This window comes from Brachycentrus maculatus, unplaced genomic scaffold, assembly GCF_059751285.1.
Source record: "Brachycentrus maculatus isolate JH-2025_06_01 unplaced genomic scaffold, ASM5975128v1 h1tg001597l, whole genome shotgun sequence".
Classification (NCBI taxonomy): domain Eukaryota; kingdom Metazoa; phylum Arthropoda; class Insecta; order Trichoptera; family Brachycentridae; genus Brachycentrus; species Brachycentrus maculatus.
The window spans coordinates 3,688-21,605 of record NW_028282220.1 but is presented as its reverse complement, the minus strand read 5'-3'; the positions used below and the strand labels follow the sequence as shown (position 1 = coordinate 21,605).

At 25.3% G+C, this 17,918-nt stretch overlaps 1 protein-coding gene and 2 non-coding genes across 3 annotated transcripts; all 3 read right to left on the bottom strand.

Annotated features, from left to right (window-relative positions):
• Nucleotides 1-783: 783 nt before the first annotated feature.
• Nucleotides 784-863, bottom strand: TRNAL-UAA (transfer RNA leucine (anticodon UAA)). The gene has a single exon. It is a non-coding gene; the product is annotated as a tRNA-Leu (tRNA).
• Nucleotides 864-1,193: 330 nt separating this feature from the next.
• On the bottom strand, nt 1,194-1,273 carry TRNAY-GUA (transfer RNA tyrosine (anticodon GUA)). The gene has a single exon. It is a non-coding gene; the product is annotated as a tRNA-Tyr (tRNA).
• Nucleotides 1,274-14,007: 12,734 nt separating this feature from the next.
• On the bottom strand, nt 14,008-15,176 carry LOC148298787 (NADH-ubiquinone oxidoreductase chain 5-like; the record flags this gene model as incomplete). Its single annotated transcript, XM_088276644.1, is given in 3 exon segments — nt 14,008-14,027; nt 14,596-14,826; nt 15,043-15,176. Coding segments are annotated over 3 exon segments (385 nt in total), but the record flags the coding sequence as incomplete, so codon positions are not given.
• Between the last annotated feature and the right edge of the window lie 2,742 nt (nt 15,177-17,918).

The following is a 17,918-nucleotide window of genomic DNA, read 5'->3' as shown; positions in this document are numbered from 1 at the left end:
AAACAAACATCAAAGAAATCCCAAACACATTCAGTATTTAAATAAAAAAAAATTATTTAATGTATGTTTTAAAAAAAAATTACCAGTATACACATAAGTTATTATAAAAAATAGATAAGTAAAGAACACAATGTTTACTAAACTAGGTAATAAATTATTTAACATGAAATAGTCCTCCAAATGTTCAAAATAGTAAATATCTAACTTATGTAAACGAAACATTTAAGCTAACAAAAATAACACACAGTGTAACCAATCAAACAATACCTATAAGATAGTATGAAAAATATTTAGAATAAGAATTGATAACAATTTTATAATAGTCTAGATATAATAATAATTTTAAAAAATTATGTTCAATAAAATACTTTTCACTAAATAAAATATTAAAATAATAATAAACGGTGAATAAAAAAGAATAGCAAAATTTTTTAAAATAAAAATCTAATAACAACCCACTTTTTCAAAATTTATAACTATTATTTTTATAAAAATATGTAAACATTTGTATTATTTACGATTATTTCTTATGTATAAACCCCAAAAAAAGGTAAATAACATATAAAAGTTTAATCATCAAAATCACGTAAAAATAAAAGTTACACCATACAGTATGTGAAATACGTAATACATAACAGCGATATTGATATATAAACCAAAATAAAAAATAACACGCGCGAGTTGTCTATTACGCGAATATTTTGCTTTATTAAATATACGCGTTTTTCGTAAAAAAAAAATATCAAAAATTTTCATTTATTTAGTTTTTATATAAAAAAAACTTGCTTGTAGCTGGATTTGAACCAACACCTCGTAAGATACGATTTTAAGTCGTACGCGTCTACCAATTTCGCCATACAAGCTAATATTGTGTTCAGGAATTGAACCTGACGAATTATGGGTGATGAACCCTAATTGGACCCCCTCACAATAAATTTTAAGGTTAACAAGACTTTCACTTTCTATAGTATAGTTTTTCAACTATTTAAGCTTTCTCAATACTGCTTATTTTCGATCATCTCTACTTAATTCTCAATTGATTTTTATAAAAATATTTACTAAAATAATTTTCTTCAATATTTATTTATATTTTAATATTTTTAATAGTATACAAGTTAGTTTATACTTACAATATTAAATTTTTTAGATTATAGACATCCTTTTAATGCAATTTGCAAGCTAATATTTTATATTGAGGTAGATTGGACTCGAACCAACGATGGTTTCCCAACAAATTTACAGTCTGTCGCTTTAACCACTCAGCCACTACCCCGATTTTATTTATACATTAGCTTTTTTAGGTTTCTAACATTTTACGTCTCCGATAATTCCTTATTTTTTGACGACTAATTAATTAGTTAAATTTATAATAGTAATCTACTATTTACCTATTAAAAAAAAAAAAAATATAGTTCCCATTTATTATGGTTACAAAAAAAAGCGTAGCTTTAAAACATACCTACGTTATAGATAATTTTTGACAATTGGCTTTCTGTTCTCGGTCCTCTCGTACTGAAGTAAAAATTTTTTTTTTTTTTAAATATACAGTAGATAGGGACCAAACTGTCTCACGACGTTCTAAACCCAGCTCACGTACCATTTTATTCGGCGAACAGCCGAACCCTTAGCAGCGTATGCTCCACTAGGATATGATGAGCCGACATCGAGGTGCCAAACAAACTCTTCAATAGGGACTCTCAGAATTTATTAGCCTGTTATCCCTAGCGTACCTTTTATTCGTTAATCGATTTTTTTTGCTTACTAAAAAATCGGGTCATTATGATAGACTTTCATCCTTAAATTACATGTTGGTAATTTAATCAAGTATAATTAGTTCATTCAACTTTCTCTGTTAAACATAGATTAAACCTTAATACGCCTCCGGTACTTTTTAGGAGGCAGCCGCCCCAGCTAAACTATCACTCAAACTTTTAAATTTATTAAGTTAAATGTACTTACAATAAATAAAATTAAAGTAGTTTTTCATTTACATTTTATTACTACATACCTATATTAATTATATTACTGTATAAAGTTAGACTATAGTAAAGGTGCATAGGGTCTCTCCGTCTAGCTGTATTTTAACGCATCTTCACGTCTAATTCAATTTCATAAAGATAATATTAGAGACAGTGGGGCAGTCGTTACACCATTCGTGCAGGACGGAACTTACCCGTCAAGGGATTTTGCTACCTTAGGACCGTCAGGGTTACGGCCGCCGTTAACTGGGATTTATAACTAAACTTTCGTAAAATTGTTTTATCTCACAGCACCGGGCAGGTGTCAGACCTTATACATCATATTTCTATTTTGCAAAGTCTTATGTTTTTAATAAACAGTCGCCACCCCCTCTTTATTCAAACTCAATAAGTTCTTTTTCTTCCGAAGTTACAAAGATATTTTGCCGAGTTCCTTTAATATTATTCACTTTTTTACTTTAGTTTACTTAACAAATCAACCTGTGTTGGTATTTGTACGATTACATATAATTTTTTTTCAAAAAAATACACCCAATTATTAAAATTATTTTTAACAACTGACTACATCCTTGTTAAATTATCATACATCATATTTAAAGTTTATTAAATACTTAGTTGTCGTTTTTTATGTTATCAGATTATCTTAATAACAAAACCATGTTGATATTCAGTATATTTTTTTTACAAAAATATTTATTACTAATGTTGACATAATTAATACTTATCTTTCCAATATTTTTAACAAAATATCTTCTTCAAGTTAAAGTACACTCCACTACCTTATATATAGTTTCGGTAAAAGAATAATTTGGCTTATATTTAGAGATGTAATAAAATAATTTATTAAAAAATTTACACAATGCTTGAACTTTTACGTTTTCTTTAAAAGATAGCTGTTTCCAGGCTTACTTCTTCATTGCAATTAAGTTACATCCTTAAAATATTCTTTTTTAACCACCTTAACTAATATTCTGGGCTGTTTCCCTCTTAACTTTTAATCTTAGCACTAAAAGTTTGATTAGCATTTATAAAAAAAATAATTCAAAAACTATGATTACGTAATGAAATATAAACATTTTATTTTACCTACTTTTTTTAAAAAATACCACCCTACTAAAATAGGTTTCGTGGAGAACCAGCTATCACCAAACTTGATAAGCCTTTCACCCCTAACAACAAATCATCTCAAAATTTTGCAACATTTACGAGTTCAGTCTAATACTTGTTCATTGTTAGTTCGTTTGGTTTCGGGTCTGTATTAAAAAACTTAATTTATTTTTATATGCTTGCGCTTGCTTTTTAATACAACTCGTCAACCCATTATACAAAAGGTACAATAACACAATACATGTTATTTGATACGTACATTAAAATTCAGTTTTCATTTCACTTAAGAACTTTAATCATTTTTTCGCAATACTATTCACTATCAAATCTAAAAATAATTAGCAGTATTTAAACAAATTTCGGTCTAACCTACTAGTTTTAAATGACTTTTTTGTTTACTTAATTGTTAAATTTAATAAGCATAATAAACATTAACATGTTTAAAATAAATATAATAGTAAAATTTTATATCAAATATTGAATTTTTTTTTTTAAAAAAAAAAAAAGATCAAGCAGGTGTTAAGGAATCCGAATATTCAAAAATATTTTTTAATTTATATTTAGAAAAATAAAAAAAAGATCTAATTAAATTTTTAAAGTTTGCCAAAATAAAATACTGTGAATGTTTTAATTTTAAAAATTTTTCTTTAGTTTTATAACGTAAATTTATAAATACATTATTTTGTTTTAAAGAGTACATATAAATATTATTAAGTAAGATTTTATACATTACTTTAGTCGGGAATTGAACCCGAATCAATAGGGTGAAAACCTATTATCCTAACCTTTGGACGACTAAAGTTAAAAATTAAATAAATAAAATCAAACCAAATATTAAAAAATTGCAGATACTTAACAATGACAAATAAATTCAATAATTACCAAGTTTAGTTTTAAAAAATTTAATTTTTAAATTTTTAAATGGAAGAAAAATATGAGGTATTAAGGTATGATTAATGTTAATACTTAACATTTGTTTAATAAAAAATAAATTTATTAAAAAATTTATAGACGATTTATTTTTAATAGAATTAAAAAATTTAGTAAAAAATTTCATTATAATTTAATGTTTATAATAACTATAAATTAGTAAAGATAGCGAAAAGCGACGCGAAATTTTTTTATTTTTAAATATTTACTAGTCGGCCCGTATAATTCTTTTCCTATAGTATTCATTCGTTTTTTTAACAAAACTAAAGAATTGTTAGAAAATCTATATGTTACACCTCCATTTTTTGTTGCGAACATTTTAGTTCTTATGACTAAAGCTCTAACTTTTTTTTTTCTACGTTTTCACAATTCAGGTTTTACTGATTTAAGTACTACACGCAGAAAAAAACCCATGACACCATGTCTGGTTGGACTAGCTTTACGAACTTGTATAACCTTTACAAGTAATACACCACTTGAATCACTAGGTAAACTTAAAGAATTTTTTTGGAACATTTATTGTTGAAAGGTGTTGTAGCTAGTTTTTTGTTTATTTTGGTGTAACAAATTCTGTTTTCTTAATAAATATAACTTATTAGTAATATTTGATCTTACAAAAATAAAATTTTTACAACTTAAATAAAAAAATATAAAAAATATACTAAATAGGGTTAGTGTTACACCTAAAATATAAACTACTCATTGAAACGTATAAAAAAAAAAAAGAAAAAAGAAAAAAAAATCATCACTAAGAATTTTACCAACATTAAAATACGTAAAATTAAAAATAATTAAATAATTATTTTTAAAACTACCATAAATAAATAAATATATTAAAACGCAAATTGCATATAACAATATAAAATTAAATTTATGTTTAGGAATAGTATAAAATTGTAAAGTTAAATAAAAAAGTGTAAATAACAAAATAATTAATAACTCACCAAGTAATAACAAAAAAACTAAACCTTCCAAAGAATAACAAAAACCCCAAACACTCATTAACAATAAAAACAAGTAAAAATAAATAAATTTATATCTAAAACTAAATGTTGTAATCATGGTTAATGTACAGTATAAAAATATAAAAAAGTATAAAAACATAGAAAAATTAAAATAAGTGTTAGAATATAAAAAATTCGATATATTTAACGGGATAATACTAAATGTAAAACTAATCTATTAAAACCAACCACCAAAAAAACATAGAACATATGTTACTGAAAAACAATATAGATGAAAATATTCTCCAAGATAAAATAAGGCAAAAAAAAAACCTCCAAACTCTACTGTAAATCCCGCAATTAATTCGGATTCAGCCTCAGCCAAATCAAATGGAATTCTACCGGTTTCAAGTAAAAATATAATCATCAATATAGGTGTTATCGGTAAAAAAATAAAAAAAAATCATTTAAAATTAGTTTGCATACTAGTTATTTGTAAAAAAGATAAAGATTCGCTTAATACAAGTAAACTAATAATTAAAAAATTTAACAAAATTTCTAAATTTAAACTTGTAATTACAACTCTATTAGACGCTAAAATTGCATACTTATTATTTGAAACTCAGCCAACTATAACTAATAAAGTAGAAAATAATAAAGATATTAAACCCATTAAAAATAAATTATATTCAATTTCACAAATCATTAAATTTGGCCCCCAAACCAAATTAACTCAAAACAAATAAACAATAATTAAAATTAAAGCTGGAATTCCCAAAATTAAGAGACGGGTGGTATGTGAAATAATTAAAATATGTTTTACAAGTAATTTTAATGCATCAGCTATGAATTGTAAACGACCTTTATATCCAACATATTGTGGACCTACGCGTCGTTGTACCAATGCTAAAAGTTTACGTTCTATTAAAGTAACTGTAGCTATTACTAAAGTAAACAATAAAAAACAAATTAATAATTTAATAAAGGCTAGCAAAAAGGTTGTAAAAAATATGAAAATTGTGTAAAACATTTTATTAGCTTAATTCCCCGCGATTTAGTCAATAGTGATGATATGTAAATAAGAGTTTTTGAGTTTTGTAAGATGGAACAAAATAAAAAATTTTTTGATTTTGTTTAAAATTTATAATTTTTCCAATATAATATAAACTTCTTTTATTAAAACGAGGTACTAAAGTATGTAAAAAACTATTTACTTTTTTTTCTAGATGTGAATCTAATATCATAAAATAAAAAGCTAAAACACCTAACATAGTAATAAAATGTCCAGCTGTAGCCATACTTTGTCAACCCATATAAATAGCTGGAAAATCATGTAAACGTCGTGGTAATCCGGAAAAACTAACTCAAAACAATGGTAAAAAAGTTAATCATTGACCACCTGTATACAATACTATATGAATGTAACCAAAAATTTGTGAATATTTTACCTGAAAAAACGTTAAAAAATAAAAATAAAATCCTACAAAAATACCCATCAACACCGCTCCAGATAACATTAAGTGGAAATGAGCCACAACATATAAAGTATCGTGCATGGAAATATTTAAACTAACGTGAGATAATCACATTCCAGTAAAACCCGCCACTAAAAAAAACAAAATAAAAGATACGGTTGCCATAAAAATTAAATCATTTTTTAAAGCTCCATTAACTAACGTAAAAGTTCAATTAACTACTTTAATAGTAGCTGGCATTGAAATCATAATGGTAATTGTACTGTAAAGTGCTCTACTTCTGTGATCTAAACCTATTAAATACATGTGATGTCCTCAAACTAGAAAACCCATATAATTCATAATATATATTGCTCAAATTAAATGATGTTTCGAAGCTACACGACGATAATTAATAGAAGGTAAAACTGAATTAATTATACCAAAAGCTGGAATTACTAAAACATACACTTCAGGATGTCCAAAAAATCAAAATAAATGGTGAAAAAATATAGGATCACCACCATAAGCAAAATCAAAAAATGACGTTTGTCAATGTCGATCTAAAATCATCATTAACATAGCAGACCCTAAAACAGGTGTTATAACAGCTAAAGCTCGTAACATTAATAAAATAGAAATTGTTGTAAATGGTAATAATATGCGTCTATTTCTGAGACCTGGCATTGATAAAATTCTACGAGTCGCTAATAAATTAATAAGAGAAATAGTTGTGCTAATTCCAGCATAATACACCCCCAAAATTAACATATCTTGAACACCGACACCTGTAAATTTTATTTTAGAAGAAAATGGAGTGATAAAAGTTCAACCAGCTACTGTTTGTAAAGCGTTAGCACATTTAACAACATGACGTTTTTGACGTTTTAAAGTTTTAGCGTTATAAACTAAAAATCAAAAAGAATCTGGAACCATATAAATATATTTTCAAAAAAATAATTTTCATGATAAATCTTTAGTAATTTCAATACTTTGTAAAGTATAACTATTTGGGTAAAACATAGTTATTAGTTCATGTGCAGAAAATTTTACATCCTTAAATTTCAAAGTTTCTAAATTTTTTGCATTATATGTATTAATTTGAGGGTTAACATTTTGACGCATCTCATCATACGTTAACTTGTCAACAAAATTTTTATTATTTCTTAACTCAAAATAATTAACCACTTTATCAGAATTGCTTCAAAACTGACCTCTAATAAAACCAATTTTTGCAATTAATAAATAACCAACTGGTTGAAGTCAAAAACCTAAACTATTTAAACGTGGAAAGGCTACGTCTTTACTACCTACATGATAAGGTAACAAAAAATTAGCAAAACCACCAAAAAAAATAGGCACAACCACAAAAAAAATCATAATTAAGGCATGGGCAGTAATAACTTGTAAATATTTTAAAGAATCGCCACCAAAAAATGGACTACCTGGATAAGCCATTTCTATACGAATTGCGGTGGCAAGCAATGCTCCCGATAAACCAGTAATGAGTGAAAAATAAAAATAATTTAATCCCAATCGTTTATGATTTATTGTGTAACAATACTTTTTTAAAATATATCTACGAAAGATATTAATAACCCATTGAAAATAGTTAAGTTTCTCAAATATATATATTATATTTTTTTGAAATAATTTTAAAATAAACAAAAAATTTTTTGTGTTTTTTGTGTCAAACGGCACGCTTTATAAATAAATAAATTTCTTGAAAAAAATATTGAATAAATTGAAAATTTGAATCAGTAAAAAATCAATAATAAATACTGTCTCCAAAACGACGACTAATTCATTTAAATCATTGTAAAATGAATAAAAAATTTAATCAAAACAAAATAATTAAATTTTGTAAATTAAAACCACTGTGTGTATAATAAGTACGTTTTTGTTCAAATACTTTTAAAATAAAAAAAATTCAACTTAAAAATATAAAAATAAAATGTCAATATTTTGCAATTAACGCTAAAATCAAATATTGTGTTTTTACACGAATACGTGGGGTTTCATTTTCTAAGACTCATAAATTTGTTTCAAAATTGTAAATTCATATACTTTCGAAAAATGTAGTTAATACGTAATAAAATTGATACGACTCGATTAAAAAAAAATAAAGTAACACGCAGGTAATAATTATTAGATGAAAAATATTTTGTTGAAATGTAAAATTAGGTAAATTTAGCGTTCAATAATAGTAATATAATATGGTAACTGTAAGTAAAAACGTTGTACAGTAAATTATATATAAATTTGGTAAATACGTTTGATTTATACCACAAAAATCATACATATATAAAGGTTCTTGACTACTGTTTAAATAATAATAAAAAAAAAGTAAAAATAAAAAACCTTCGACCAATCAAAAGTAAATATTAGTTCTTTTTCAAAAACGAAATAAAATAGACGTTAGTTTACCAAATTTCCCACGTTTTAAAAAAAAATTAAATCCACTGATTAATCAAAAAAAAATTAAACCAATTATCGTTCACAAAGCAAGTTGTTTCATTAAATTAATATAAAAGTAAGTACTAAGGTAACTAAAAAAAAAAAACACTACCACAACACTAAATAAAATAGATTTAAAAAGGTTGAAATAAACTAATATGTTGTTTAAAAAATACAAACGTTTAACTATTGTAGGTTGTTTATATATTTTAAACTCAATGATTGTGTTTACTTCAGTTGGCAATTGTTTTTTAAAATAATATTGATGTTTAAAAGTTCATGTAAAATCATGTCAATTTCAATAATAAAAATAAACGTGTTTATAAATAAAAAAATTAAACGGTTTAATATTAAAAAACAATCAATAGATATTTGTGTATTCTAAACTTGTTAGTAGTATACTATTAATTTCGTCTGAAACGTACATATCTCACAAATGTCAGAAAGTTTTTTTTTTATGTTTTTTTATATAAAAAATATACAAAATTAACTGTCTTAACAGTAAAAATAAATTATTTAAATTGTATTGTTTAAAAAAAATTGTATTTTTCTGAGAAAATTTACTATCTAAAATAGTTAATTCTTGATATAATATTTGTAAGGCATGGATAACACTAAAAAAAATTCTATAAATAAAATTAAAAAAATAAAAAAAAATTTTTTCTTTTTTTTTAAATATTAACTTATAAATAAATAAACCGGTTAATCAAATTATAAATAAATAAATAAAAAACAAACCTAGCAATACGTTTAAAAAAAATATAAATTGAGACTGTGTAAAACAAATCATTTATTTAAAATAAAAAAGTCTATTATATTGTGATACTCAAAATATTGTATTTACAAAAGGTTGTAATTGTAAAATTATTAATTTTAAGTTTAATACAAAATTACGAAAATTAACTTGATAGAAAAAAAAAACATCATTTAAAAATAAATTTAAGTGTAATAATTTAATGTATAAAATTAAACTACCGTTTTTAAAAATTAAAATATTTAATCAAACAACTAAACTTATTAAAATTGTTAAAAAATTACTCACCTGAAAAAATAGGAATCGAACCTATGATAATAGTTTTGAAGACTACTGTTTTACCACTAAACTATTCTTCACTATAAATAAATTATAACTTTTTATCAAGTATAAACTTTTAATTGTTTTTCCTTTAAAAATACCATGTAAAATTAAAAAAAATTTAGATATAATATTAGTTTTTTCTAAAAAATTTTGTTTTGAATTAAATTGATTAACGTTGTGAATAGTTAAATCATACACTAACCATAAAATAAGGTGTACTCAAAAAACTAAAATAATAATGTAAGAAAAGGAGTATTCGCTAAAAGATAAAAAATTTTTATTTAAAACATGATATAAAATAAATACTTGATTTATATAACCAAACACTCAATTAATTACCTCACTACAATATTGACTAATTAATATCTAAAAATTTAACAATACGTATCTATATGAGTTTATTCCACCTACAGATTCTTCTACAGGTACCTTGTGTCAACTTAATTCAAATTACCTATAATTTAGTCGGAAGTGTTATTTTTTTTTAGCAACAATTGTTTATGCTTTTTAAAAAAACCTATTTATAGGTTTAAAAAAAAAAAATTATTATTTTAAAAAAATGTACGTAGGTACGACCTTGCTAAAATATAAATTCTTCGAATGTGATGGGCGGTGTGTGCAGGACTAGTTTTGTAATTCATTGTAACATACTTATTTACAACTACTAATGATTTCAACTTTGCTATTTCAAGTTTCAGAAATAACTCAGTACTAGGATAATTTTTAGAGATCACACCAAATTACTTTATTGTTGCTCATTGTTTTTATCTTTGTAACACGTGTGTTGCCCAATTTATAAGGACCATGAGGACTTGACTTCAGCTAATTTACTTATTAAATAAGTTTTATATAGGTTGCATTCGTTTCTAGAACTTAATCTTAGACTTCAAAATACGAACTGACGACAGCCATGCAATACCTCTTATTTTAAAAACAATTGTTTTTAATTTATTAAAAATTGGTAAGATTCTACGTGGATTATCGCATTAAACCACATGTTCCACCATTCATTCTAATCCCCGCCAATTCTGTTAACTTTAAGTTTTGCAACTATACTCACCAGGTGGATAACTTAGCGTAAACGTTTAATTATCAAATTTTAGGGTAGGGATTACTAGGGTCTCTAATCCTAATCACTTCCCCTACTTACATACCTCAGCGTCAGAATTTATAAGAAAAACACATTAGTTAACTAGCACATTTACATAAATTGTCGCATTTTATCGCTATTTATATAAAATTTTTTTCTTTATAAACACTCATACTTTAAAACAATCCACCTATACAGATTTAGTTTATTTTAAATAACCTACGTATCCTTTACACCCAATCATGCCGAATAATGCTAATCACTCAGGTATTACCGCGGCTGCTGGCACCTGTATTAGCCATGACTTCTTTTTGTACTTAACCACATAATGCTTGTACACGTATAAGCTTTACAAGTTTTTGTCTTCACTTCCGTTAATTTGATAGGTCATGCTTTCGCACATTGCCTAATATTCTTTACTGCTGCCATAGGGCGGGGTAGTTTTCATACCCCGTGTGGTTGATTCTTCTCTCAAATCAACTAGAGATCAAAGGCTTAATGTCTTAAACCTAATCCCGTATGCTAAAACTAAAAGTTATTTTATAAGGTTACCCTTAAAAAATTATAAAAACGCATTAAACGTAAACTTTGTTATTATAAACATATATACTCACCACGACGCTCTAAAAAAATTTACAGTTGTACTTTTTTTAAAAACTTGCATGTATAAGACACTTAACTAGCATTAACTCCAAGCCAAGATCACACTCAATATTTAAATTCTAAACCTTTAACAATTGTACCTGTTGTAGCATGTAATTTAGTAGGTAATTCAAGCATTTGTTTAGTAGGTGAAAATCGATGTAATCTTTTTAAACCTTTTTTTTGTCATCACACTAAAAAATGTTCAAATGGTAACGCACACAAACGAATCGGCATGTGATGATGATAACGTCCACAAATTTCAGCGCATTGTCCATAATAAAATCCAATATTATCTATATAAAACGTGTGATGAGTTGACCTACCTGGTACACAATCAATTTTTAAACCAAGACCTGGAATAAATCACGAGTGGACAACATCGTAAGAATTAGAAATTAGTGTAATATTTACATGAGCTGGTAAAACTAAAGTACGTTTTACACGCAGTAAACGTCGTGCTAAATTTACAGGTACTAACTCATTTCTATGACGATTATATTTAATTGCATTGTGATAATCTAAATTTGTTCCTTTGTCAATATCGCGGCGTAAAAAATGATAACCTTTAGCTATTTCAGGCATTTCCATTACAATATTGTTTTTAAGTTTTCTAATTCCAGATTTTTGTATAGTTGTAGGTTCTAAAGTTTTTGGGTTGTAGGTTTGTCCTTGATTAAAAAAAAATTTTTTAAAACGTTTATATTTTTTTTGTCGAAATCCTCATAACAATTCATTATCTTCGATTTTTTCAACAACACCACTATTTGTTTGAAATAAAACATTAAATAATATTGGTTTATTTAACGCCGTTGAAGTTTGTCATAAACTTGAATTTAAAGTATTTATTGTTCACACATTTCTGTTAAATTGTTTATATTTAGTGCTGAAAAGTTCAATTCATTTTTTTCTTTCTTTAAGGTTTAATAAAAACTTTACTTTTATTTCTCGTAAAGTTGCTAAGGGACTTTTTTGAAAAAAATGATCAAAATTTAGTTTACGTGTATAATCTTGATGTGTTAAAACTTTTTTCCTATAATTAGGGGTTGCGATCAATCGTTTTAATATTTTCTCTATTTCAAAAAATAAAGTTGTTTTAGCGTCATGAAAGTTTAACTTAGTGAAGAAAGTTCAAGTTTTTAAAACGTCAATGTTATGTTTATTTAAAACACCACGAACAATATTTAAAGGTTTAATTGAATTTTGTTGAGCAAGATTAGCGGCGAAATTATTTAAATCGTCTAATTGGTCATAATCATAAAAATTGGTTTTAAAAATTAAACGAGAGTGTTCTTTAAAATTAGAACGTAGTAAATTTCTTATTTCTAAATGTAGTGGTTTGTTTAATAATAATTGATTGTCATTAATTATTAGATTTTTTTTAAACATTGAAAGATGAGTTGATTTAGAGTAGTGTCTATTAATAAATTTAGGTTTAAAACATCTTTCATTATACATGGGTATGTGTACAGGTAAATTGATATTTAATATTTTTGTAGATGTATTAAGTTTAAACGATTCACCATTAGTTTGTAAAGTATTTGTGTTAACTATTTTTTGATTTAAACCATCTTTTTCTAAATAATTATAATAAAGATTGGTAAACTCTAACTGAGTTCCTAAATTTAAAGCTTGATAATAAGTATCTGCACAATAAGATTCTGTAGGTGTTGTTATAAATCAACGATCGTGACCTATATTTTTAGGTGCTGAAAAAATATTTTGAGTAGCTGACGCATCAAACTTATAAACTCAGTATCATTGTTTTCCTTGTACCCTTATAGTAAATAAAGAACTTTCGTTTTGTCACTCAATCATACGTAAAATAAAATTAGAGTTAACTAAAATATTACCACATCAACTTAAAGGTATTAAGGCAACTAAAAAATCACCTCATTTTCCATGTCCTCTAATACTGGTATTTAACATTGGGTTAAAAGTAAATGTTCTTTTACTCATGAGACGAATAATAAGAAAAAAGTAAACAGTTCATACTAATGAAAATCAAAATCATCATCAATACTGTCATTGAGATAAGTGTACCAAGATATCTGATTTATATGTAGAAAATCCAAAATTAAAATTAGATAAAGTATTAGCCTCTGTTATGATAGAACCTCACATATTAATACAAAATATAAAGAACTTATTAATATGATTATTAAAATTGTTAATTTATCAAAAAAAAAAAAGTTTTTTCTTCAAGTAATTAGTAACAATAAAATAAAAATAGCTGTGTAAATTGTATAAAAATAAATTAAATAGATTGTGTAAAAATGAAAAAAATAACTAGTAACAATATTTGAGTTTATAATATAGTTAAAAGTTATACTTCCGTCTCGTATACTATATAAATTAAAAAATATAATGTTAAAATAGACATAAAAACTAAAAATCATCATTAAAAAAATAGAAAATCAATGCCCAGTTGTTGTAATACGAGAATCACTTCTAATATCATAATTTAAGGAAATGCGTTTATCTTTTAAATCCCTATGATTTAACATTTCTAACAAAAATGGAGAAGACCCTCATAACAATTTTCATCTATCAAAAATAGAATATGAAATTAAACGATAAAAATAAATTAAACTGCTTAACAAACCTATGTATATAAAACCAATTTGTATAAAATTAATTGTTGATAACATTAAAATTTTAAAAAAAAAAAGTTTATATAAAAATCCAATAGTTAGTGGTAATCCACATAAATTAAAAGCACAGATTAGTAATAAAAATGTATCACCCCATAATAAACGATGTCCTCCACCCATTAATCTAGTATCTTGAGTTCCGTAAGTTCTAATAAAAGATCCAACACAAAAAAAAGTTGAAGCTTTAAATAAACCGTGTAAAAATAAATAAATAATAGTTATATTTGCATCCCCAAATCCAACCAAGATAAATAAAAAACCACAGTGGCTCATAGTTGAGTAAGCTAATAATTTTTTCATATCAGTTTGAGCCGCGGCTACAACACCACCGTAAGCTGCTGTAATAGATCCTAAAGTGACTACAAAATTTTGTAAATTAGTCATAACTAATAAAGGATTAAATCTTAACAATAAAAATACTCCAGCAGATACCAAAGTTGCGGAGTGAATTAAAGAAGAAGCTGGAACAGGTGCTTCCATAGAATCTGGTAATCACAAATGACCAAATATTTGAACAGATTTTATACTTGCACAAAAAATTAAACATAGTGTTGCTGAATACAGTCATTTGTTTTCTACCAAACCAGGTGTATTTATCAATACTAACAAGTTATTAATAGAAGAAGTGTGATATTGGTTGTACATAATAACCATAAAAGTTAATAATAACAAATCACTAATTAAATTAAAAGAAAAGGCTTTAAAACTTGATTTTAAAGTTGCTCTACGAGATTGTCAAAAATTTATTAAAAAAAAAGATGTAAATCCAATCAACTCCCACCCCAAAAATATAGTTAAAAAATTATTACCCAAAACTAAAATTACCATACTCAAAATAAAACTGTTTAATCAAAATAAAAAACCCATCTCATCTGCTTCATTTTTAAAGTAATTTAAAGCGTACATATTCGTGCAAAAACCTATTATTAACACTAACAAACTAAACAAATAAGTTAATTTATTTAATGTAAAGCTTAAATTAAAATCTAAAATACTAACAATTTGTGTAAAATTGGTGGTTTGAAAAAAAATTTCCAAATTTTCGTCAACACAATTAACAAATAGATAGTAGTATTGATATAAAATTATAATTAAAAGAAAACACATAAATAATATAAAACTTTTGGGGTATAAATAAAATCTAGTTTGAAAAAAAAAAACTAATGCGATAAAATAAGCAAAAAAACTATAAAAAAGTCAATGAATCTCAATTAACAAGTATATGTCGAACAGAATCATTTAAATTTGAAAATTTTTAATTAAAGTATAGTGTTTACTAATTATATTATATTTAGTGGTGTAAAATTTAATCTTAGTGTGTGATTGTACGTATCTCTTTGTTCGAAATCTTTTAGGAGCTGTAAAAAAATATTTAAAACAAAATAGCAATATCTACTTATTTTTCCATTAAAGCATAACGTTTAAAATAAAAATATTTTTCTGTACTTCCAACTGTAAAAGTTGTATATAAAAAAAAATAAATTCAAAATGATAGCATTACATAGATTGCTAATTGTAATATATAAGTAATCGTTAAGTGTCCTACATAATATAGATACATTACGACTTGAACAAAAACTTGTAAAATAATTTCATATCAGTATCAATTGTTATAGGCACCAGTTCAATACTTATCTCACGTAATTGAAGGTAAAATTAAATGTTGAGATGAAAAATTTTGTAAATTAATGTAAGAATAATATTCAAAAAAAGCTACAAAAATAAACACTAATCGAATATTTTGAACAAAAAAACGAATAATAATTATAGATACTGATGTTAAATCTAATAAAGTTTCAAAAAGTAAACTTGTACTACGACCGGCCCCTCTAACATATTGGGCCACAGCTAAACCAAATTCTTTAAGTAAACTTGAAGGAATTATAAACCCTAATGTTATAATAAAACAAAATAACGCTAACAATCAATTAATATTTTGTAAAATAATGGTGGCTGCGAAAACATTAAAAAAGTAAAATCAAAGTACAAAAACACCGAAATACACCACATAACTTAACATATCTTCAAGTTGTCCAATTTCTTCTTCTATCTCATCTAAATATGCGTATAAAAATATCCCACCTTCTGTTAAACCCCTATTAGTACTGACATTACGTAATCCGTAAGTATAAATATAAGTAGTTGTTAAAAAAAAAAAACCACAAACATAAGACTATTAAATACACTTAATAAAATATTAGTTGGGTGATATAAATTATCGGTATATAAAGCAATATTTCTGTTAGAAAATTCTTCAATTAATGATTGGTAAGCAAAACTTAAAAATCAAGTATAAAATTGTAACGCTTTAAACTCTCAAATTTGATGAAAAGTATTAAAACCTGAAGTTATATAATTAAAAACGGGTAAAAAATAGTTTAAAAAATGGTATTTAAAATTACTAATAGTGTCAACTGCGGGGATTCAAATTTTGTGTTGGTTGTAAAAAGCTAAAGATTTTAAAAATTGACTTTTAGTTTCACCTAAAGCAAGTGTAAGGGTACGAAATAAACAGAAAATTTCTGAATACATATCATAAAAAAATAATGTGTCAACATACATATTAATAACTTAATAATTTTCGTAAATTATATGTGTGGGGAATACGTAATCCTATACCGCCGACGTACATAAAAATATAAGCAAATGTTAATAGTGTTGCATCATTACCACCTAAACGATTAAAAAATCGTCCATAAGGTAAATATGAAAAAGCATATCAAATACTCATTAAAAATAATGAATAAGTAAAAAAATAGAAAAACTCTGTATCAGGGTTAGTACGATAAACATAAGTCATGCGTTTTGAAAATAATTTAGTGTTACCTAAAAAATTAAAAATACTAGTCTTAACTGTATGATATAAATCTGATTCACCGCGACCAATAATATTTGGTTGAAAATAAAAAGCTACAAAAAATAAAATTAAACCGATGATACCTGTATAATGGTATGGACATGACAATAATCATGACATGTAGGGGCGAAAATATCAGTGAGGCGCGACTCCGAAAAATCTTACATCACTAATCATACCAACATCACCTCACATAAAAAGCTCGTAAGAAAGAGCTTCGGGTTCGGAAAATAAGTATAAACAAAGTAAACCGACTAAAATTAAAAATTCTAAGGTTTGGCCGATTTCAGCTATTAAAGCCTCATCAAATCAGTTTATTTCTTGACGTAAACCATCAAAAGTTGTATCAGTTTTTCAATCATAATGCATATCAATTCCATGGTAAATACTTAAATAACTAACTAAAATTCCCAACATAAAATGGGTGTAACCAACACGTGTTACCGTATCGATATTTAATGTTTGGTCTGGAAAAAACAGTCAATATAACTTACCTATAAATAAACAAAGTGTATGAATAATGTTGCTAGCAATAACTAAGGTAATATCACTCAAGTGAGTACAACATAAGACTAATCCCGTAAAGACAACACCCTGAAGTAATAAAAATAAAATAGCACCGCTTTTTCAAGCTACCTCTTGTTCAATATCGGCAACACTTAAATGTAATTTACGTAGTAAATGAATAAATAAAAATAATTCTAACAAATCAACACCACGTTCATG